The sequence below is a fragment of the Podarcis pityusensis genome (genome assembly GCF_964106645.2).
Source record: "Podarcis pityusensis genome assembly, chromosome: 3".
Taxonomy (NCBI): domain Eukaryota; kingdom Metazoa; phylum Chordata; class Lepidosauria; order Squamata; family Lacertidae; genus Podarcis; species Podarcis pityusensis.
In genome coordinates this window covers 20839384-20863373 of record NC_138026.1, presented here as the reverse complement: position 1 = coordinate 20863373, position 23990 = coordinate 20839384, and the positions used below count along the sequence as shown (strand labels likewise).

Sequence of the window (23990 nt, the reverse complement as noted above, 5' to 3'; positions counted from 1 at the left end):
TTTAGTATTCACAGAAATAGCCAGATTTGTTGCAGTGTGAGAAAAGAAGAAAGAAGATAAATTTGGAGAAGTTGATATTCTTAGGAAGGCTTGCAAGCTGGCACCTCCTTTGGAGGCAGACACACACCAATGCTAAAAATCAACCTGCCCCAGGCAGTGAGGAACTTGTGCGCCAATCTTTTAGGTTCACACTTTGCACTATGGTTGACAAAAATACTTCACATGACTTTTCCCCCCTTCAGAGAATAAGACAAAAACTGCATAAATTTGAACACTGCTGTCCATTTCAGAGTCATTTTATAGATTTGCTGCCTAGATGAGCATTTATTTTGAAATATGGCAAGTTACGAATTTCATACTAATATCTGCATTGTATAAATTTATTCTTAACAAAATAATGCAATTGGCCAGCCAGCTTATTGTATGGTTATCCAAAACTTTCCCAATTTAAAAAAACCAACCAAAACTTTTTTTGGTTATCAAAATCAGCTAGCCATTGGCTGCAGTTCCCTGGCTACTTATAAGTCAGAGTAAGGCTGTGATTCTAACCACACTTTACTGGAAAAGGTCCACTGTAACCGACGAGACTTGTTTCCAAGCATCTGCCTTTGGGATGCTGCCACAAACAGCATCCTCCCTCCCCTTGTCCTTTTAGGGTTCAGGCAATTGCTGCATTGTGCATTTCCCTGCCCCTTCTAGCGCTGGTAATATAGCCCAGAGCAGGGAAATGTACAAAACGACACACTGTTGCATGGGAAGCATCCCAAGTGTTATCAAGAGGATGCTGGGGTTTTTTGGATAGCTACCCATTAAGTTTCCAGCAACTTACTAGGTCACGTCCCCTTGGGAGTAAAATCTCGACGTCACTGATTTCAATGGCAAATATTTGACTGAAGATAGGATTTCGCTCTGTGATTACAGTATGTGGCATGCCGCACTTCTGATGTAAGTAAGTTTTCTTTCTAATGGCCGTGATGAAGTTTGGTGAAAGAGCATAGACAGTTGCGCCCATTCTGTTTCTTCCTGGCTGCTGCAAAGAAAATCGGCGCTGGCTCCATGGCTCCGGGGTCTTCATAAGGTATGTTTACTGTTAGTATTGCAACCCTGTTGTCCCAGCTTTCTCCCATCTCACCTGCTCCGCTTTACAGTTTTATAAAGAAATGTCCACGTCACAATGCTTCTCTGAATATACAATATTTTAATATACATATAAAAATATAGCCCTGCTGTGTATATACTTACAACTCTACAGAACCTTTCCCCCCCCCCTCTCTAAAGTAGGAAATAACCTGATGCGTTTCCAATTATAGTTGTTAAACCTGTGCAGTGAGAAAGCTGCAGAAGCGTTTATTCCAAGACAAGCAGCCACTGAAAGCCTCTTGGGGAGAGAGAGGGTTTCTTTTAAGACTCCCACATATACTTGGGAAAGGGGAGGGGGCAGAGCGAGAGAGTTTGAAAAAATAGATAGGATCTTGATTCATCTGACAAAAATATAGACAGTGGCATATATCCTGGATAGTGGACTGTCGTTCAGTGGCTATCTTAAACCCCCAATAAAAGGCATTGCCTTAAATAACTGGCTCAAAATAGGGAAACCCAACACAGAATATTCATTCTAAACTTTGAATAGATAAATAAAAGTTTAATAAAAGCTCCTAGATGCCTCTTGCTTTACAGAAATTTAGCTGTCATTTTGTTCATACAGTAGAAAAACAGTAGAAAGGGAGAAACAAGCCCTCCTCACGACCACACATTCACATTGGCATACAATTTCAGAAAACCTTTTCATTAAAAGGACATGGAATGCTAGTAGACAGACAGACACACTTCTATCCTTTTAGTAGCTGTGCTCTAAGGAGCCGTAATAGACATCTGCTCTGGTGGAAGACTGACCTCAATCTACGCAGTCTGTCCCATAAGTTCTATCTCGGTCATTGGTATTGAAAAGCATATGTTGGTTTAAAAAGAAAAATGTAGCAATCAAAGTGGTAAGGACACTTTGACCTTCCTTTCACATAGCCCGATGCTTAACGTGTAATAGCAAAACCTAATCAGTTGTTTTAAGAACTGAGCTTGCTCTCTAGGAGTGTTAACGCCGACCCTTCCTTTCCCCCTAGTTAAACAACGTATGGGAAATGCTATTATTGCACCTGGGTAAACCAAAACTCTGTCTGTAACAAGTGCCACTACGACATCTAGTGGCACACTTGTGTTAAGTCACACTATCGTACATAGCATGGAGCTGTCCGCTCCTTCACCAAGAGGTGAGGATGAATTTCTACATTCAATGTAGAGATTATTCCCAATTTTAGACAGGTTGTTTGCCAGTTATTCATTTCCTCGGTTTTTCTCTGTAGGACAGTTTCTTTTTCTTGCCTACTTTCCGCAGGCGACAGCCTGTTTGATATCCACGTCTTCATGGCCATCAACCACTCTGAATGTACTTTTTAATTACTACGCAGCCATGTCGGAAGACAGGGCATGGCATATTGGGCAGAAGCGTCCACGTGTTTGTTTTGGGGTCGTAGGCTTCCATATTTCCCAGAGCAGGGCCTTCGCTGCTGACAATTCCACCCGTGGCGTAAATTTTTCCATCAAGAACCAGCGCACTGGGCAGAGAGAAAAAAAGAGACATGAAGTAAGTCATATTTCACTGACGCAGTCCTTGAACCCATTAGTCCAGCCTGCTGTTTGGACGAAATGTTTACATAGCTTAATTATTTCACCCAAACCCTTCTGTTCAGAAAGGCTCTCTTTAAGTTTAAATATGGGGACAGCAACTGGTCTTGAGGACCCCCAGTGGGGAATAAATAGGGCATTCAATGTTTATGTGACTAAGGACTGCGTCACACTTAATGTCACCAAACTGAAAAGCAAGGATTGCCTTCTCTCTGTGTTGCTGGCAACCAATGTTCCAATGGGGATGGCTAGTGGGGCACCAAATTTGCTCCTTGCTTCTGCTGAAAATACGGAAGTCTTGTGTGAGGTACATGAGCGCAGGATTACAGTGCATCTCCAAAGCTTGAAGAATATACACAGGGAGCATGAGCTGAGCCCCCCAGACACTTGCAGAATCACCTTGCAACCACATGCTGAATACAAGCGGCGGAGGGCTCTAAATCAGCATAATATTTGGAAAGCAGATCTTTCCAAACTTTTCATGTTGGTGACACACTTTTTAGACACACATCATTTCGCGACACATTAATTCCGTTTTCCTAGCAAACCGGAGGTTAAACTAACCCCTTTCCAGCCTCGGGGGGAGCGTTTCTGCGACACACCTACACACTGCAGCCGACACACTAATGTGTCGTGACACGCAGTTTGGAAAGCTCTGCTTTACAAAATGTGGAGATACTTGTGAGCATGTGAATTAATGATGAAGATGAGAAAAAGTTAGGAGTCACGAAGAATAAACTGAGAGGAGTGCTGAGTCATTTAAACACAATGGTGTTCCAAAACTAGAGTTCAACTGCATAAGCAATCTGAGACTGAAGGCTAAGAAACTTATAGACACAGAGAAGAAAGGAAAATATAGAAATGGCGAAGTAAATGACGCAACAGGTTGTTAAACTATTTGGTGAAAGTTTGACTGAAACACTAGATTAGTATGAATAGGCAAGTGGGACATTCCATTGCCCCAAGATTTCAGTGGAATCCATTGAGTGACAGTAAATTTGTGTACTTCATGAAGGAAGTGGGAAGTTGTTTTTTGAGAGAAGTCAGAATAAGCAAGCTAGTTACTGACAACTTCTCCCAAAAACTACAGAGGTGATTGGAGACAACAGTTGCTTATTTATGTCTTCAAAGACTCTCTTTTTGCCCCTCTCACCATGCTTCCACTACACATTTGTGTTTGGAAATTAGCATCCCTCCTTCACATTTGTAAACTATTCATTAAGTGTAAGGGGGTCAGTCTGCTTTCTGAAGAGGCTGTCCCTCATCAGGTGGAAAGCACACAGATGAATGCCCCGCAGGCTGCTTGGTGAGTATCTCCTCCTAAAAGTGAGGATGAGCAAACAAAATTTCAACTGCTCACAGATTGGGCTGGCTGGGCTAATAAAATTCAGGAGACTGAGCACAACCTCATTTTAAGCACCATCACCTCTTGGAAAACAGAAATATCTATATGGCAGGGGGTGGCAAACCTGTTGCTTGACTACAACTCCCATCATCCCTGAGCATTGGCCAGAGAAAGAATTGGACCATGATGGGCAGGGCTAAGGCCTGCTAAGACATGCCCTGGTACAGCCACATGAATCCTTTCTTCAGCAGCTTCATGTAAACTGTCCTTTCAGTGTCACTGTTTAGTCCAATAGTTTGTTTCTAGGATTTAAGTGAGGAAGGAGTGACAACACACATTGAAAATGTTTTCCGGCTGCTATTAAGTGCTTGATTTTGGACAATGGGGCAATTGATTTAGCATGTATTTCTGGAACTGGAACTGCTGAAAATCTGCAGAAAGCTGGTATCCAGTTAGAAAACAAGGCCTAAGCAAAATAATTGACGCTTCTACACCAGCAGTTGTCAGTCTATGCAACTCCCATGACTATTGGCCATGCTGGAAGGGATTCATGGGAGCTGTTCAACATATGTGTAAACAGGTTGCCAAGCCCTGCTCTACATGCTGATATATAATGAAGTGGTTGTAGTGGAGAAAAAGTACCAGTTATTTCCCTCTAGAAAGATGCAACTTCAACACTCTCTCCATTAAAGCAACAACACTTTGGTCCCTTGCAAAGGCAATATTGGTGGCTGCCATGTGAAGACAGTAACAAGAAAAATCAGGATCCAAGTTTGTTTCTTAGTTCTATTAGTACCTGTTGTCCCATAGAGGTGAAAGAGGTGTGTGTGTGTATGTATAATTTTTGCTTTGTATCTAGAAGACAAGGTCCCAAGCAGTGGGGGATACCAAGGCAGTCAGGGAAATTGTAACAGGGCTGAAGTGATTTTTGGGAACATTTTGTCTTTTTAGAAAGAGATGGAAAGCCCTCCCTACCCAACAGTGTAAAAAATAATAATACAATTTTTGACAATTGTTCAGGAACGGGGGTGGATGACAAGTTCTGAAGGTGTCTCAATCTCTCTCCTCTTTTCCAGAGGCAAAACTGTTTTATTTCTTCTTCATTTCCACCCTTCCCCCTAGCCTAGCAAAGATTGCTTCAATAAAAATAGCACACAAAATATGAATACATGCCAAATGGACAGTCTGGAAAAGATCCCCATCTACTTGATCTTTCTCTGCCTCCTTGGGTTTCAAATATCTTCTGCAAGCTCTAAGTGCCCAGCAACATAGCAGGAAAGAACAAATGGGCCTCACAAATCAAAGACTTCCCATAACAGGAGCCTCAACTGTGTGCCTCTTGACTTCACTATAAAAAAGCTTTATTAGCAACAAGCAACTTGATGGCGTTTTTATCATGGCCCATAAGGATGAATGGGTATGATACAGTGCTTAGAAATGTGAGCCCCCAACGGAGATCCCAGCAGCCATGAACGTAGCAGGCAACTAGCTACCATCAGGTTTCCACCTATATTATGTGGACAATAAAACTGCCCCACCTCACAGTGCTGTTTTAAGAATTACAGAAATAATGATCAGAAAGCACTTCCCAGCTGCTGCTCCAAGATGAGTCAGCCACTGTCCCCCCAAGGGATTGGAAGTGAGCAAGCATTACCTGGAGTGAGTAGGTGTTCGTCTCCACCAGCTCAATTGCAGAGTCTGCCATCAGAATTATGGGCACCAGCCTATGCCTACCCGGTGTGAATGGGGTGGTAAGACTGCTGCCTGGGGTGAGAGTTGCCTGGCAAGGAGGGCACCGTTGCCTCTTATAGTTACATTAGCTGAAATCAAAATTTGCCTCGCTGCAGCTAGTGCCACCCTAGACAGCATTAACCAGCATTGATATGTTCTGTCGCTACTTGTAATGTTCTCAAAGAAAAAGGAAATGACATCGGAGGCACATATTATAGTGGGGGAAAGATATAGGCACCAAGTATGTATCAAGAGCATGAGCCATCAGGACACATCATCATCAAAGCTAGAAGCCAGGTCATTCGTTATCCAGGTCTATAAATTCCCCACATTACTTTCTCATGCATGCACTTTTGGGGTGGGGCAACTGGTTCTAAATTTGGTTCCTGTGTTTTGTTTTTGCAGGGTTGGTGTTTGTTAAAATGTTTAGCTGGGGTTGGTGGTTACAAAATAAACTGTTTATTATTGTTATATAATTATCGTTATTCTTGGTTTCTACTGATTTATTGGTTTGTTTGCTGCTCGTATAGGACATTCTGTTTCTAATGCCTGATGCTTTTTTTATATATATTGTAAGTCGCCCAAAGTGGATGGGGAAACCCAGCAAGATGGTTGGGATATAAATTTTATTATTATTAGTCAGTGAACTGACCTTTCTGCTTTAGAACCCAGTGCTAATTCCTGCAAAGGAGTTATTGTCTGGACACAAAAATGCTCTAAATCTATTGATTTGATTAAGCAGGAGCTGTTCAAATCTAGGAACACTGTTCAAAGAGGAGAAAGCAGTGGTTTACAAAATGTATACTTTCAGAGAAAGACAGATCTACAAGTTTAATGCCTGTCTCTTGGTGGAAATTATGTTTAAATTAAAGCAAGTGCGAAGCTGTAATGTCCTCTACCTTTCTGTTTTATTTGGGGGGCATAGTGATTGGGGTATTTTGGAAATCTGAACAGTGCAAAGAATCTGGCATCCACAGACACAGGCTGAAGCAAAACTTAAAACTCCCTTGTTCTGAAATGCCATCAGTGAAATATAAGAACTTGGGAATGCTGTCTACAGTTTTGACGCTATAAAGGCCATGTCTGAGGAGAATATCACTACTCTTTCTTCAAAAAACCCCAAATATTTTATGCATACTGTTCATAATACAGTGGAACCTCGGGTTGCGAACATGATCTGTGCGGGAGGAACGTTCGCAACCCGCGTGGGACACAATTCAGCGCTTCTGCACATGTGCAAAGCGCAATTTAGCGCTTCTGTGCATGCACCAAAACCCGGAAGTAATCCGTTCCGGTACTTCCAAGTTTTGGCGTGTCCGTAACCTGAAAACGTGTAACCCGAAGCGTCTGTAACCCAAGGTACCACTGTACTAAATAAGGTTGTGGTAGTTGTTCTTTTTGCGATTTTTGATCAGCTGCTTTTGTCAACATTGACAACATTTCTCAAAATTGTCTACAGCACCCTCTCCCAGCCTGGTGCCCACCTGATGTCACTGACTCCAAATCCCATCAGTCCCCAGCCAGCATTGCTAATGGTCAGGGGTGGTGGTGGTCATAGCCCACATCTGGGCAACATTCGGAGGGCACCTGGTTGACTACCTACCCCACTCTACAGTAATGTAGAATAACTTTAGATCATATAATAGGGAGGTCAAAGGAAGAAGCGGGAAGTGCAAAAGTCCTGAGAGATGTGTTGCATCTGCAGTTCAGTTTGAAAGCTACACATCCATTAATTATCAGCCTTCCATGATCTTGCTTTACGTTTCTACCGTTTCAAATCCAGGTGAGTTCCCAACAGACATTAACATTGTCGTTTCAACGAGGAACATTGCATGATATGCATTGAACAATGGACTACACACATGGCAGCGGAAGAGGAAGCAAAAATATGGGAGCTTAACTGGGCAGGCTATAAATTACTGAGTGACAGTTCTGCTTGGGTACTGGCTTTTCAGAGGATTCCTGCAAGGTCTTTCATTAGTGACCACTGAAAGCTACTGTTTTTAGACCAGATGCGATAAAACTAGCACTTCCAATGCCGAATGCTCATCAGCATCTGGTGAGGTGTTTTTCCTTGTTGCTGAATCATCAGTATCAGGTTCACCTGGATCATCTGCGGCTGGTTATGTCTCAGTGGAATTCCTTGCACTGGCACCAAACATTCTTTACAGCCAAACCTCCTTTAGAAGCTTACTGCTGAGGGAACTTTTGCGATCTCAGTTTGACTTGGCCGTAAACATTAATCCTTGTCTAGATACAACATTTAAATGAGGAAATATCTTCTCTAGCTGTCCTTGAGGCTATAAAAGAATGTTTAAATGACTAAATTAGCATGCTCGTATGCACCACATTCTTCCTAATTCTCGCAACTAGTTTTAGTAACTGAAAACAGGCACGACGCCACACACACACTAATTTATCTGGAGCGCCTCCAAAGAGCTGTTAAAAACAAGCCAGAGATTTCCTTTTAGAACTTTCCTTTTAGTGTATTTACAAGAAAAAGCCACCCACAAATATTCCTGACCACCCAGGAAGAGGAAATTCAAGCTGCAAAATTTCTGAATTCTCTCTCTTATCTTTTCATTTTAATTCTATGCCACCACCCACTTCTGTGTTGTAAAAATTCTGCAACACCACTGTCTTTCTGTGCTGAAAGGCAAGGAAACCCTGTAGCTATTGCTTCTGCCTAGTAGTCTCCTTCAAGATGTCAATGCTGAAAGGTATTCCCCACCTTCCTGTTTGCAACCCTTTCGTGTATTTAATATTTTGCACTAACGCCTGGAGGGTAGGCACCCATGATCTACCTCCAAAGCAATGTTCACATTAGCTTGATAACAGGCGTAGAGGGTAACCATTTATGCATTTTGCTGTGCTGTTGTGCCAGTGTTTTCCCCTTGTGTATGCTGGAGTATCCACTAATACAGATACGGCAATCATTTAACCCTCAGTTGCTCTACAACAGCCACAACTCCAGCAAAGCCTTTCCTAAGCCGCATTTTCTATTGTCCCATCCCCACCCAAATCGCCCCATTTTTCAGTTTCTGTCTTGTCTCAGTCTTACCCTATGCCCTGGTCTTGCCCACATAATGCAAGCCATCTGGGAAGAGATTGCATCTGTGTGATACACATATCAATGCTAAACAGTGTTTGCTGTGGTGACAGAGCAGCCTTGGAGGTGCGTCAACTAGGAAGTGTGCCTGGTTCACATACCAGCTGACTGCATGGCTCTTTGCCACATAGTTCATTTGTGTTTGATGTCACCGCAGTACATCTGAGGATGGTGGCAACTGACAGCGTCTACCCATAGTTCACCACCACCATTATATACTGCAGGAGTTGGCAACCTGTGGCCCTCTTGGACATGCTACTGAAGGGAGTTGGAGTCCAGATTTAGCTAAGGGTCAGAATGATGGGAGTTGGAGTCCAATAGCATCTAGAGAACAATAGGCTCCCCACCCTTGTTCTAGTGCAATCCCAATGGTGATGTTGCAACAGTCATTGGACCTCAGTGCCCTATATTCACTGACTGGCAGAGCAGCTCATGGGAGTAGCATGCTAAATTGGCTATTCAAAACAAAACTACACCAATTTGGGTAGGCTGACGGCTGCATTTTAGAATACTAGATGGATGGCATAGCTTCCTTTTTTAAAATCCCATTTTCACATATCATTTTTGAGTGGTTTTAATTGTATACCACTTTGAGATTTTGGGGAAAGATGTATTTAAAATAGTATCAATTAAGTGAAATGGTGTATGTCTTAGGTGCCCTTGCCTTTCTATTAACTAGGAGTGCTGACTCGAACTCTCTGGGGATCTGGCTGCAGCCTGCAGACATTTTCGTTAGTATCATTTATAAAAGTGACTAAAATACATTTAACTATTAACAAATTACAAAACCACGAAACAAGAGCAGAGGGGAAATCTTTGCGCTAGATGGAAGACATTAAGAGCAGCAGAAACGTTAAAGTACATGATAATTAATGTAGATGAATCAAAGGAGTCAGGCAGAACTTAAAAGGAATAATGTTGATGAGTAATGTTCATCACACTTGCACACCTTTCATCCACCCCCAAAACATACCTGCAAATGCTCCCTGCACTTTCCTGCCTGCTCATTCTCTCTCCCCACAAGGGACCAGGATGATCGATGCAAAGGTGACCTCTTTTCCCACTGAGAGCCAGTGTGGTGTAGTGGTTAGAGTGTCAGACTAGGACTTGGGAGACCAGGGTTTGAATCCTCACTCTGCCATTAAGCTTGCTGGGTGACCTTGGGCCAAGCCAGTAACTCCCAGCCTAACCAACCACACAGAGTGGTTATGGGGATTAAATGAAGAGGGGGAAGAACCATGTATGAGCTCCTTGGAGGAAAAGGTGAGATATAAATGCATTAAATTAAGCATCATCCAATTTTCTAGTTCACCTTTGCGTAAAAAGAACATAGAATGTGTTTCCTGTGCGTAGTCATAGCCTGGTTTGTTTAGAATTCAGGCAGCATGCAAATAGACCTGGGTAGCAAGAGATTGCTCACAGGGCGTCATCAGCAGCCATGCGCTAGCGTGAGCAATGCTTCCAGGGAAGATAATTTAGAAGCAGCAATTCCCAGCTGAAGGTACCTTTTTCCCCCTCTGACAGCTAGCCTGGCAGATTTGTCACCCGGTCCTTCCAAATGGAACTCCTTAATAAAAAACTGAGGTTCAGGCTATAGCGCACAATAACAACAGTGTGTGTATGTGAGATTTTTATTTCCTTTTTTAAAAAAAAGGTTTGTTTCTGAACAGCAAAGCATCTGCTTCACTAATAGTAGGAGCTGCTAGCCCCCACCGTGGGCTGCTGATCTCCAGCTAACTCATTTCCTTATTATTACAAAATCAGGATAAGCTGGAGGCATTGCAAAAGGTAAAAGTAGATGGCTTGTTGAGAATGAGTGTGTAATCTCCATATGGATTGTGCTAGGAAACACCAGTTCTTAACAGATACCGGGTGTTGCTCAAGAGTAGCGTTGCCATATGAAGAAGAAGAGGAGGAGTTTGGATTTGATATCCTGCTTTATAACTACCCTAAGGAGTCTCAAAGCGGCTCACAATCTCCTTTCCCTTCCTCCCCCACAACAAACACTCTGTGAGGTCACCCAGCAGCTGCATGTGGAGGAACAGAGACGCGAACCCGGTTCACCAGATTACAAGTCTACCACTCTTAACCACTACACCACACTGGCTCTCTTTCATGGGTATGTAAAATGAGAGTCCTAGCGATCCATAGTTGGAAGTCGGCAAATGTGTCCTCTTTTTTGCTCTTCAAAATACAGCAACCCTACCAAGAGCCCACAAATTCTTCTTCTCTTCCCCACTCCTTTATTGCATTTACACCTGAGCTTTTTCTTCATGGAGCTGAATGGTTCTTGCCCTTCTCATTTTATCTCCGCAACAACCCTGTGAAGCAGGTTAGGCTGAGAGGCAGTGTGATTGGCCAAAGGTTTTTAATCTTGGCATTTAGGTAGTGGGATCTACATCAATGGGTTTCAGCTCCCTGCTTTAATTCAGGTTCATATAACATTGCCGCTTGGCCCCCTACTGTAGGAAGAGGCGACCCTTTGCAGCCTCCATGTAGTTGAGGCCAGAGCATCGATGCTCCCCATTTCTATGCATCCTGGGAAAATAAAATCCTTGGGATTTTAAGATAGTGCTTTGGCCATCCAGCTGTTGAACTACGGCTGCCACCATCCCGAGCCTTTGGCAATGCTTGCTGGGGAAGAGGGGAGCTGTAGTTCAGTAACTAACATGACTGGGAGTGGCCGCTGAAACCGTATTACACTGGTCCTGAAAGACCTACATTGGCTCCCAGTACGTTTCCGAGCACAATTCAAAGTGTTGGTGCTGACCCTGAAAGCCCTAAACGGCCTCAGCACAGTATACCTGAAGGAGCGTCTCCACCCCCATCGTCCAACCCGGACACTGAGGTCCACTGCTGAGGGCCTTCTGGCGGTTCCCTCACTGTGAGAAGTGAGGCAACAGGGAACCAGGCAGAGGGCCTTCTCAGTGGCGTAGCGTGGGGGGTGCAGGGGGGCCCGGCCGCACCGGGCGCAACATCCGGGGGGGGGGGGCGCAAATTACTTGCCTTGCCCCGGGTGTTGACAACCCACACTACGCCACTGGGCCTTCTCGGTAGGGGCGCCCGCTCTGTGGAATGCCCTCCCATCAGATGTCAAGGAAATAAACAACTATCTGACTTTTAGAACACATCTGAAGGCAGTCCCACTTAGGGAAGTTTTTAATGTTTGATGTTTTATCACTTTATTATTATTATTAATAATATTCTGTAGGGAACCACCCAGAGTGGCTGGGGTAATAATAACAATAATAAATAAAATAAAAATACATAAATAATAATTTATAACATCTGAAGAAGCAAAAGTCCCCAACACATGTTTTAAGAGGAAACTGGGTACTGCCTCCAGTCCTTGGGTCCAGTTATGCTGCTTCTATTTTGAAGTCCACTCCTAATTCTACATAATTTTGGCTTAACATTGTCATTTTAAAAAATCCCTGTTATTAATATCTGTTGAAAGTCCATTACATCATTATCGTAGTTGAGCAGAGGTTACTGCTATGTGAGAAAGGGAAACAAACACGTAAACAATGCTAACTGCTGCAAACATTTCAATGGACATTTAAGTATTGTTGTGCACATCTTTTTACTGGAAGGGTAGAATTTGTTTATTCCTTCCATTCCGAACATACAAATGGGATTGTTTCAAACTGCTGCAGTTTTGTCAGTGTGGGGGGAAAAATATGTCTCTCAAACGTTGGATAAAGTCTGCCATTAGTGGCCAGATCCCAGTCTATCAAGTGATCTTGGCCAAAGAACTGTAGTATTAAAAGCCTTTTACATGAAAGTAATTTTAATGTGGTTAAAGAAAAATTGTTTAAAAAATAAAAAAGATCCCACATAATTAATGCAATGAATTACCAAGGGAAGTTATGTCAGTTGTACTGCACTGTTTGCCTCTGGTTTACAATCTTGAGAGAAAAAATATAATTAACTACTGCCTGGACACGGTGGGGTTCTCCTACATTCAATTTCACTCTTGTTAACACAGAGGAACAATGAAAATCTGTAATTAGCACAGAAGCAGCAGGAACATAGTAGCTTTGGCTGCGATTTGGCCTGTAATTTTTTTTAAAAAAAATATGTAATGTAATGTTAGCTCCAGGACAAGATTCTCTTGGCAACCAAGAGAGGGCACTCTTTAAATAAAAAAGGAGAGTCAAATATTTAAATTCTGTTTGTGATGTATGGTTAAATGCTAGCTTTATTGCCCATTCTACCTCCATTGCTGCTGCTGCTGCTACTACTACTATAATAGAGGACTTTTGCTTAACTCATTGACTAAGTATTGCAGGTAGGATGAATATTGGGATAAAGATCTAAGTAAGTTACTGGAACAGATGAAAGAAAGTCAGGTTGCCACTGGTACCCTTGCCTCGGGATTCTGAAAACTATTAAGGAAGGTTATTACATACCCTCCACCATTTATCTGCTGAAGTAGGGACACTCTATTCAATAATAATAGTAATATTTTTATTATTTATACCCCACCCATTTCATTGGGTTGCCCCAGCCACTCTGTGCGGCTTCCAACATACATAAAAACATTGAAAAATAAGCACTGAAAAACTTCCTTATACAGGGCTGCCTTCACATATCGTCTAAAGTTACTAATCTCCTTGGTTCGGGGGTCACATAACTCCATACTCTCCATCATTTCTCTGATGAAAATAGGGACGTCCTAAGGAAAAGCGGGAGATTCTGAGATCAAATCAGAAACCGGGACGGCTTCTGTAAATCCGGGACTGTTCCTGGGAAATAGGGATACTTGGAGGGTCTGTTATAGTCTATCTGATAGGAGCTGCAGCTGCTATTAGGACTGCTGAAACCAGCAAAAGTAAGACGAGCGCCTTCCGAAAAGTTAAGATGCATTAACTTTAGCCTCCGTTCCAGACTTTTTCCTTAGATCTCAACTCAGAAAACTTTTGTATGCTTGCTCTCAGGTCTCATTCAGGCCTAAAGCTACACCACGTCTTAAGTGTTATGAGAATGCACTACACATTAGGCTTGTGCACTCCCAGCTCCCCTTCTTCCCTCTCCTGTACTTGAGGGGAGGAAATCTGAAGCTTCCAGTCAGAATTCAGAACAAAACACAACCACCCATTTCAGCTGAATAGGGGAAACTCTGGTTTGTATGAGTCATAGTTAATTAACTAGCCTAGGTATCAAACCAGTGTTATTCCCGGATTTAGCCAAACCAGGAAACTGCCAGCTGTCACAGAAAACTTTACATTTTGTTCCCTCATATGTGAAGGTTTTGTGGTGTGTGAGAGGCTGAGGCTTGCTATGGAATGTGACCATGATGCCAAAACAAACAAACCATGGTTTAGCATTCCATCTGATGGTTGCTTCAGATTTTCCATTGTTTCCCCTATACTGGTTGAAACACTTTACTCAGCAGAAAGCTACCTACATGGAAATCACTATATACAGGCTTCACACCATTTCCTATACTTATAGCATTTCTGTATGGCAAAAAGTGCCAAATAATTTTGTCAAAGGTAAAAAAATGTCAAAGGTAAAAAAATAAATGACATATTTTGTATATACTGACCATTGCAAGGTTCTCTGTTCTAAGAGCATGGAAAAATGCTTATAAGCCAACTTAAAATATTTAATTTTTAAAAGTCAGAGAACTATCAAATCAGGGACACTAAAAAATGGAGAACATTATGATGAAAAATGGAATTGGGAATAACAGGTGTTGGCACTGGATCATTTGTTCTTGTACAAAGTGTTCATTTTGTGGGAAAGCTCTATTGGTGTAAATAATCAAGTTTTCTGGTTTTAATATTGAGTATTTATAAAAATTAATAATCAAATAGTGTTATAAGCATGTCTAATTTTATACATATGCAGTTTATGATGTATAAAAATGTTATAACCCCATTCCAAAGACTTAACGCACATGTATTGTGGATTTTGTGGATTAAAGCTCACTTTACCAGATTAATGAAATGTCTACTAAATTAATTGGCTTACATACACATAGGTTAAAAGGGGGAAAAGTTTAAGACAGTTGGAACAAAAGGCAAATAATAATAATTGCAATTTGTAACAAAGCAGAGATTGCCTATGCCTGCCAGATGGGAAATTAATCCTAAATGGGAATCAGCTCTGAGCTGCCCAGAGAACAAACTGGCTCTTCCCCTGCCATTGTACAACAGGGATGCCAGATTTCATCTTTCTCTAACATGCTGGGACATAAACAGCAATCCATGAGATCAGTGATGTGCTTGCATTAAAGCCGCATTCACAGCTTTGATACAAGTGTTAAGCATGCGACAAAATCTTAACACTTTCTTCTGCCTTGCTCACATTTAATGTGAGATTCTACAGGGTCCATGAAAAAAGGGTGTTTTGTCCTTGGTCCCAAACACAAACCTGCCGTCACAAATATTGCAGAATGCACATCACTGGAACTTTGTTTATCTGAATTTAATCAATGTTTCTCATATTAATCTTTAAGCAGCATTTTCCCCGATTTTCTAAACATCCTAGATGTCCTCCAGGGCATTTTGGTGCATAACATGGGTAAGCAAGATAAGCTCGCGACTTATATGTAACTCGCAAAGCTTCCTTCAGCCTTCATAGTCCTCCTCTGCTTCCAGATAGTGGTTCACCTGCAGTCATTTTGGTTAACCACTATAGAGTGATTTTTATAAGAAGCAACACTTGGTTAACGTGTGTCCATCTTATGCTAACCCCTATAACGTGGGTATCACTAGCCGTGTTTCAGATTTGGACAAAACACATGCACACCCAAGTCTGGCCTCCAGACCATTCCAGTTCTTAAGTATACACTACAGTGGTACCTTGGTTTAAGAACAGCTTAGTTTATGAACAACTTGGATTAAGAACGCTGCAAACTAAAGAAGTAGGTGTTTTGGTTTGTGAACTTTGCCTTGGAATAAGAACATGTTCCGCTTCCTGTTGAGTGTGTTCCATTTGTAAATTGAGTCCCCTGCTGCTATGGGAAAGCACGTCTTGGTTCAAGAGCGCTTTGGTTTAAGAACGGACTTCCGGAACAGATTAAGTTCATAAACCAAGGCACCACTGTACATAACAGGGCCTGTCAGTCTCACACCAGAGAGATCTTGATGTTTAGATACCAAGGGAAATGATTTAGAGTGATGCATGGCCAGGTAATATTTCTATTAGTCTTAAAAACACATGCACTTCCATTCCCACCTTAACGTAATAATTTCCTCCAGAAGAAAAAAGACATATTGAGGTGCTGGTACTTCAATTGTTTGTGTGAGTGTGTGTTTGGTCTCACCTGCAGAACTGCCTGGAGTGGTTCATGTTGGGGCCTGCTTTGATATTGCCTTTTTCTGGGTCATAGATGGTGGTCGCTCGTGCATAAGCTCCTCCAAGAATAAAGATGAAACCATTGAGAGTGACTGCAGGAGCATATTTGTTATCTGTCAACGGAAAGCAACACGGAGATCAGTTTACAAGCTTGGCGCGAGAATCACTTTTTATTTATTTATAAATTCCCCTTATTTATAGATAAGTCACGTTTCTTGAAACCTCCAAGGCCAGAGAAAGAAAAATGAGGAAGTATTTTTGTTGCCTTCGTTGCTGTTATTGTTCTTCACTCCTAAACTTCTCAAAGGCACTTTTAAAAGTTGATTGGTCCTCCCCATTCCTAGCACACACCAGCCTGCAATCCAGGATCATTTCCCCCTTCCCAACTAAAATTATACATTCTTGTCTTCAACATATTCCTCACCTAAGTATGGTTCTTTGAAAGCACTTCTTTGCAGCTTAAACGAGCATGTCAAACTGTCTCAAAACTGCAGCACATTTCAATACAACATTATTAATTCCCAAGCATCAGATTCATACAGAAGTCTTCTTTGGTTGAAAATAGTGTTTATTTTGGATATTCCATCCTTTGCCTATAGGCGAGTCTATATCTGCTTTCTCATCCCACCCAAGGCACAATTTTTAACCTCTATTTTTCCCTGTACACTGAGAGCTCAGCAGACAAGAACAGCCAGCCAGAGCAGCTGTGCTGGCAACAGCTAATGGGAGATGCAGTTTGAAACATCTGGAGGTCATCAGTTTGGTGAAAGCTGGGCTAAGACATCTTTGGTTGATCAACTGATGCTAGGACTGCTCATGTATTCATCTGTGTCAAAGTGAATGCATGGATGGGGGAGCAGGACCGATTTACAAGCACAAGTTCTGCTTACAGATTCACCTGAAATAGGGACTTTCATGTGTGCATCCTTCTAAAAGTGAGCATGTGGAGGAGGCAGCTGATGTTGCTCCCCAGCCTCCACTCACTGACCTCCATCGATTCATCATTCTTTAAAGCTCAACGTCTGACCACACTTGAAACTTCCATCTGGAAGGGTTTGAGAAGTCTGTAATGACTATGTTTCTGCTAAGGTTTCTTTCTAGGGGTGCAGCAGTTTAATGCCAATAAATCACCACCAGAATTTCTAAGAGGTATCTAAGTCAGGAACACTAAATTATTTCTTAATCCAAACAATCTGCCCTTACAGCATATGCACCAGAACAGTAAACGAACACAGAGAGCTTTCCAAGCTCTTTCTCTAGTGACTTATTCATTTAATGTGAAGACACATGTACACACTGGAAACTGGCTCCCCGCAGCTTGCAATGCAGTAAGGTGAAAGCAGAATGCATTTCCATGGATTCACATTGGGTTTTTTTATGCTCCAAAGATAGCTTTATGTCCAGTATCCTTTCTATATAAATTATGGTAGGGCTCAGTATACACTAAAGCAAGTCTTCCCCAACCTGGTAACTTCCAGATGTTTTGAAGTACAACTCCCATGCATCTAAGGCAGCATGGTCAGTGGTTGAGGAGTGTAGCCCATCAACATGCGATTGATTGATTATATGTATATGCCACTTCCGCACAATGAGTTGTGCTCAAAGCGGCTTACAGCAAACCCTCAAAACATCAAAATAGAGAACACTGGAAATATAAATACACAAAATACTGAAAATCTCACTAAATTCAAAATAACAAAAAATAAACAATTTAGCAAACAAACAATAAATTCAACATCACGAAAAAGAAACCATCTAGGCTAAAGTACATAAATTCAAAGCAATACGAAAAGCCGACAAAAGCGTTTCTGGTATTAATCTTGCTGCACTCTTAATATACAGTCTGGAGGGTAGGGCTAGATGGCATTCAGCTGACTCCCCCATCTGACAGCAGCAAAAGGCAAATGTCTGGGAGAGCAACAATGGCAAGTCTCTTTCCCAACCCCCTGGAAGTATTATTTAGGTAAAGTATGATTATTTAGGGAAGTTTTTAATGACTGATGTTTTAATGTATTTTTAATCTTTGTTGGAAGCCGCCCAGAGTGGCTGGGGAAACCCAGCCAGATGGGCAGGGTATAAATAATAAATTATTCTTCTTCTTACTATTACTACTACCAACTGCTGGAGCAGGTCACCACATTAGAGTAGACTGCACTAACCACCACCCAATAAATCCATCTTTTTCTGCTAGTAAAGGTTAAAGTCTCATGTTCAGTGCCAACGATGCAACTCTGCATCATAATAATGATATGCACAGTCTGCTATGGTTGCCAGTATTTAGGTTTATTTAGAGTATTTTGGCAAGGACTGCAATGGTAGAGGGTTGGAAAGAAGAGGTAGTGTGAGCTGTTCTGGGTGGGACCAGGACAATCAGAGAATGAGGAGTGTATGCCTCGGAGCGAGACAGAAAGCACTGCAGGGCGCAGAAATCCATGACTCCAGCCTTCTCCAGGTAGCAGATCCCATTTACTCCTTTTAAGTCTGCAACTTGAAGATCCAAAACTTTGATTGCAAGGAAACCAAATTTCACCTCGGGTTTGTTTCAGCATGGTGCGTAAGAGGATGTACGTAATATAAACAATCCTCTTTATATATGCAAGGCTAGTCCAAGACATTTTGCTGCCTGAGGCAAAGTCAAGGTGGTGGCCTTCTCGTATTCCAGGTACAGAGGCCAGCCAGACTTGAGAACTGAATATTGACTTCAACACTAGAGGCAGGACAGCATCCTCCACCGCATCCAATGACTGCAGGATAGCTTAAGGCAGGGTCGGCAACCTAAGGCCCATGGGCCACAAGCGGCCCATGGGGGCCGTTTAACCTAAGGTTACCAGACCAGTCTCCGGATTTACACATCAGTCCCCATACAAAATCCATTGAAGTTGAAAAGTGCCCCTGAATTCATCGAAAAAAATCTGGTAACCAAAGTTTAACCAGCCCCCGAGCTGCCCCCAAAACCTTGCTGACCCCTGGCTTAAGGGGTAACAGGAAGAGGCCAAATGCACACACAGGTCTGTCCTCCAACCTCTCAACGTCACACGCTACCTTCCGGCAGTTGCCTCGTTCTAACAATAGGTTTTCCCTTGTGTTTCTTAATGCAAACTGATCCAATTACAGTGGTACCTCAGGTTACATACACTTCAGGTTACATACGTTTCAGGTTACAGACTCCGCTAACCCAGAAATATTACCTTGGGTTAAGAACTTTGCTTCAGGATGAGAACAGAAATCGTGCAGCAGCAGCACCACAGCAGCAGTGGCAGGCCCCATTAGCTAAAGTGGTGCTTCAGGTTAAGAACAGTTTCAGGTTAAGAACGGACCTCCAGAACGGATTAAGTACATAACCAGAGGTACCACTGTACTTTAAGAAGAGAATGGCTGCTGTCCACCATAAATCATCTTACAAAGCGCAAACCACTAAGAAATACATCTGAGCACGTGGTAAGCACACCATGTGCCGTATTTACTTGCGTCTAATGCACCATCAAATCTAATGCGCACTTCAATTTTTCAGAACCTTGAAACCAAAAAAAGTATTAGATGGCAAATGTAAATCTTCCATCGACTCTAATGTGCACCTTAATTTTTGCAATGTAATTTGGCCAAAAATTAATAGACATGGTATGTCAGGGTGTGGAAGCTGTGGCCCTATGGACATTGCTGGACTAAAATTCCTATCAGCTCCAGCCACAGATGTCCCATGTCTAATGTACACATACATGTAGCTGTTTTTCTAAACTAGACTTCCGTTTGCTTCTCACTTAAGTCAAGGTATATGTGAGAACATGATGCACATCACTCATATATTGGATTTAGGAGTAAGTCATGCTTTGGCAAAGATGGACTTGGGTATTTCAAATTTCAGTCTCCAGGTGATGTTACATCTCTGGGCATGTGCGAGAAAGATAATATCTTGTGTATCACTCAACACCAATCTCCCTCCTCACAGGACTGTATGGAGAGAGAAATTACAAAAGACAAGAGCCCACTGCTAGATAAACTACACACAGAACACGTAACTCAAAAGCATAAAAACATCAATGAGGAGAACACTGTGTGATTCCTTAAAAAGATAAACAGGGATTGAATCACCAAAAAGATAAAAAGCAAGTAGATGGTGTTTTCCCCCCTCAACTACACCATGACTAAAATTTGACAGTCTTCTGAGTATCCCATTCTTTCTTGCAGAAATCAAAACTGCCTATGTCTGTTTTTGTTATTGACACAAAGAGCTCTCTCATGTGTGAACCCTCCTCGTATGCTGATCACATTTTCACAGACTCTTTTAAGCTAACACGACTTTTTGGAAGACACATTAATCTAACAAAAGAAATCTTGAAACTTAACCTCAAAAGTCCACAGGGATATTCTTCTGGGCTACCTCAAGGCAGAAACAATAGCTCCTCAGGAGGCCAATTCCCTGCCTTCATATGCCTTTGTTGTATAAAAGAAAGAACATCTCCCTTTGGTGTTTTAATAGCAGAATTTTGCTTTCATTTCTTATAAGCAGTTAGCATGGGTTCTCTGATTCCTTTGTAGAGAGCTAGCATTATGCTGGTTTGGATATCCTATAACTGTTTCTAATGTTCAGCCCATGTGCTTCCCCCAATTTCAGCTCTCTTGAAGAAATTTCTTAGGAAACAGTGAGAGGGAATGAGATCTCACTTCTTGCTTTTAGGAAGGAAGAATAGTTTATAAAATGACCTCTGGTCAGGACTTTTAGATTGCAAAAAAAAATGTGAGCAGGGCCAGAAAGACAGCACATTTTTCCTTCTTCTTCTTTTTTTTTTTTTTTTTTCCTATTGTGGCGTACAGTGAACCCCCACAGATGCTCCAGATGGGACTATCCTATTTTTAATTTCTTCACGAAATTATGCCCACTTTCCTGGGAGAAAGCCCCATGGAACCCTACGGGCCCTACTTCTGAGTATAGGATTACAATGTAAGGGATATTAATATTAAAATGATTGCAGTATCTATCTTAAGTTGCCCTCCCAACAAATTACACATCTTTATTACTGCCACTGAACAAGAGGGCGAGGGAGTGAATTGGAACACGAATCAGGGACCCTCAATCCAGACTTAACCCTTTACTTGGCCCTTCTGTTATTTTAGGCATTCAGTTGGGAAGTATGTGTCAGGTTCCTAATTGTCAATAGGCAATAACCATGGTGTCAAAGTGTAAAGTTTAGGGAGCTGAAGTCCTACAAAGCATTTCCCACTGGTGTCAAGCTGGCTTGGAGCTTTGGGAGCCAAGTGAAGGAATTTCAACAAGCTTTCCCCCCAATCAGTTTTCTACTTTCATAGATTGCTTTTACTAAATGATTGCTGCGGCTCTCTCTATTTAAAGTAAATAATCTGAACTGCACCGACATTTACAATGGAAATTGTTTAAAGAGGATTATGCTGATTATCCCTCCAATGCATCCAAAAGTAAGCACTCTGCACAACCCCAAATATCTGCTCTGGAGGGTTGAGAGAAACTCCAGAATAGCCTGCAGTGGGAAGAGAGAGGAGATTCTTCGTTTTGGCAAGCAGGAATGCTTGCAGCGACAGAACCACAGACAGAATGATTGTGTCAGCATGACAATGAATCCCATTGGCTAAGTCTGGATTCGACTCTTTCTCTCTCTGTCTCCTGACACAGATACAGATCTGGGGTAACAAGACTTTGGGGGTGCAAGGGCACCCATAACTGCTAGAGTTAGTGCATGCTAGAAATTAATAAATGGTAGAATTTAGATAATAGTGGGAGTATTGAAGGGAAGATGCCAGACCAGTGAAAAAAATATAGGATAAGCTTATTTTCCAGGTTAGGAATTCGTCTTAAGAATGACTAAGAATGACAAAAGGTGCTGCGATCAAGTCATTAACCCATCAGTGAAAACCATCATCAAAGCAAGAACTTCCCAGCACAGAGAGGGGAGAATTCCCATGGTTACTGTGGGAGGAGAAAGGTTTAGGACTTCAGTTCCTATCTCATAGGAAAACAGGAAAGAGTCCCTGTCATTTTACTTGAGACTTGGATCCCGTTGTCCCCCCCCCCCCCCCCGCAAAGGTCTTTGGAAAGGAGAAGGCTGGAAGAGGAACTCCAGGCAGAGGCCATACAGGGACAGGATCCTCTTGGCAGCCTGGGACAGAGGCATGGAGATGGTGCTCAGGATGCCTTTGGAATCCAGTGCTGCAGCGCTGGGGGAACAAGCCCCTCTTGAGATGTAATTCTCTTCACTGAAGACTTTAGGTGTAAATATGTGTAACTAGGTAAAGGTAAAGGGACCCCTGACCATTAGGTCCAGTCGTGACCGATTCTGGGGTTGCGGCGCTCATCTCGCTTTATTGGCCGAGGGAGCCGGAGTACAGCTTCCGGGTCATGTGGCCAGCATGACTAAGCCGCTTCCGGCAAACCAGAGCAGCGCACAGAAATGCCATTTACCTTCCCACCGGAGTGGTACCTATTTATCTACTTGCACTTTGACATGCTTTCGAACTGCTAGGTTGGCAGGAGCAGGGACCGAGCAATGGGAGTTCCAGACTCTGCTAACCCAAAGCAAAAACAAAGCAAAACGTCAAAGCGGTTTAGAAAAAAGAACATTAACAATGAGATTATCAGCAAAAGCAGTTAAAAACCAACTGTTCGAAACATTAAAAAAAATTAAAATCAACTGTGAGCTCAAAAAAGAGGAGAAAAGATTAAAGCACATGCTAGCGTTCTACATATCAGACAGGCTTGTCAAAACAAAAATGTTTTTAGCAGGTGCTGAGCAGTGTTGTGTAGGCACCTGCCTGATGTCAACAGTTAGGGAGTTCCACGACACCCAAGTATTATATTTATATGAAAGAAACCTATAATAAAGAGGAAATGCAGAAAAGTGACTCTATATCTGCCTGGAGGCCGGACGGAATCGTAAGACAACCCTAGCCAAACAACCGACAGTAATGGGGGTAAGATGACCCTGGCTACTAACTGTGGGACGGCAGCCCAATTCCTAGCATAGCTAAGAGAGGAATGAACTGCAAATAGGATAATTAGTAAGTGCTTCTAGGATTTCAGGCAGCTGGCAAGAGCTCTGGCTGCTCACTGAAGCCAAGACTCGGAGACACCAGCTAGAAGCCTCTTGCAAAGGGAGCACCCAGCATCAGAGAAACGGGTGGGCCATTCCAGTGCATAGCAAACCACCCCCCTGGAATGGAAGCAGGAGAAGCAAACAATCAGACCAGTGGAGTACAAGGAGTCAATGCTATCTGCACACATAAGAAGGGGAGCTGTTTATTCACTTCCACCTTCCTCTCCCATTTGAAGAGCGAGTGTGCTGTCTGGTTTTCTGCAATTTAAGGGAATAGAAAATGACCCAGAGGCTTAAAACAAAAAAGCATCAGCAACGTAAGCCCTCCATATTACTAGCATTCATAATGTTATTTGTGCGTATTTTAATGCGGAAGTCTATTATTGTAAATCCCATCTGGAATACTTTGTTTACTGAACATATCGACTGCCCCCCCCCCAAGAATTATACACAAGTCAGTCAAGGGGCTTCCAGAGAAACACAACAAAATAAGGAAGAGAAGCCTTAGAAGAGAACACCACAAGGAAATGGGATTTTTTTTGAAAGCATGAATGCTAAAAGGTAAAATTCAAGGAACCAGCCTTTCTTTAAAATGTGGAACACGAAACAGGACAATGCTAGCAATTTTCTGATGGCATCCGCTTCCTTTGATTAAGTTACATACTCACTTTTAACATATCGCTCAGCAACAAACCACTGTCCAGGCCAGGAGTGGCGGTGGCAGCATAGGTGATCCCAAGAAATTACTACCTTTTAA

The 23990-nt window shown here is 42.3% G+C and overlaps 1 protein-coding gene across 1 annotated transcript in view; it reads right to left on the bottom strand.

Annotated features, from left to right (window-relative positions):
• Nucleotides 1–1627: 1627 nt before the first annotated feature.
• The window catches only part of KLHL29 (kelch like family member 29), a 404977-nt gene continuing 382614 nt past the window's right edge, over nucleotides 1628–23990 (bottom strand). Inside the window, exons 13-14 of the mRNA XM_080999044.1 lie at nucleotides 16141–16285; nucleotides 1628–2609 (exon numbers count right to left, since the gene is read on the bottom strand). Coding sequence (XP_080855170.1) covers nucleotides 2426–2609; nucleotides 16141–16285 — 329 coding nt within the window. The 3' untranslated portion in view covers nucleotides 1628–2425. The remainder of the gene's footprint in view (nucleotides 2610–16140; nucleotides 16286–23990) is intronic.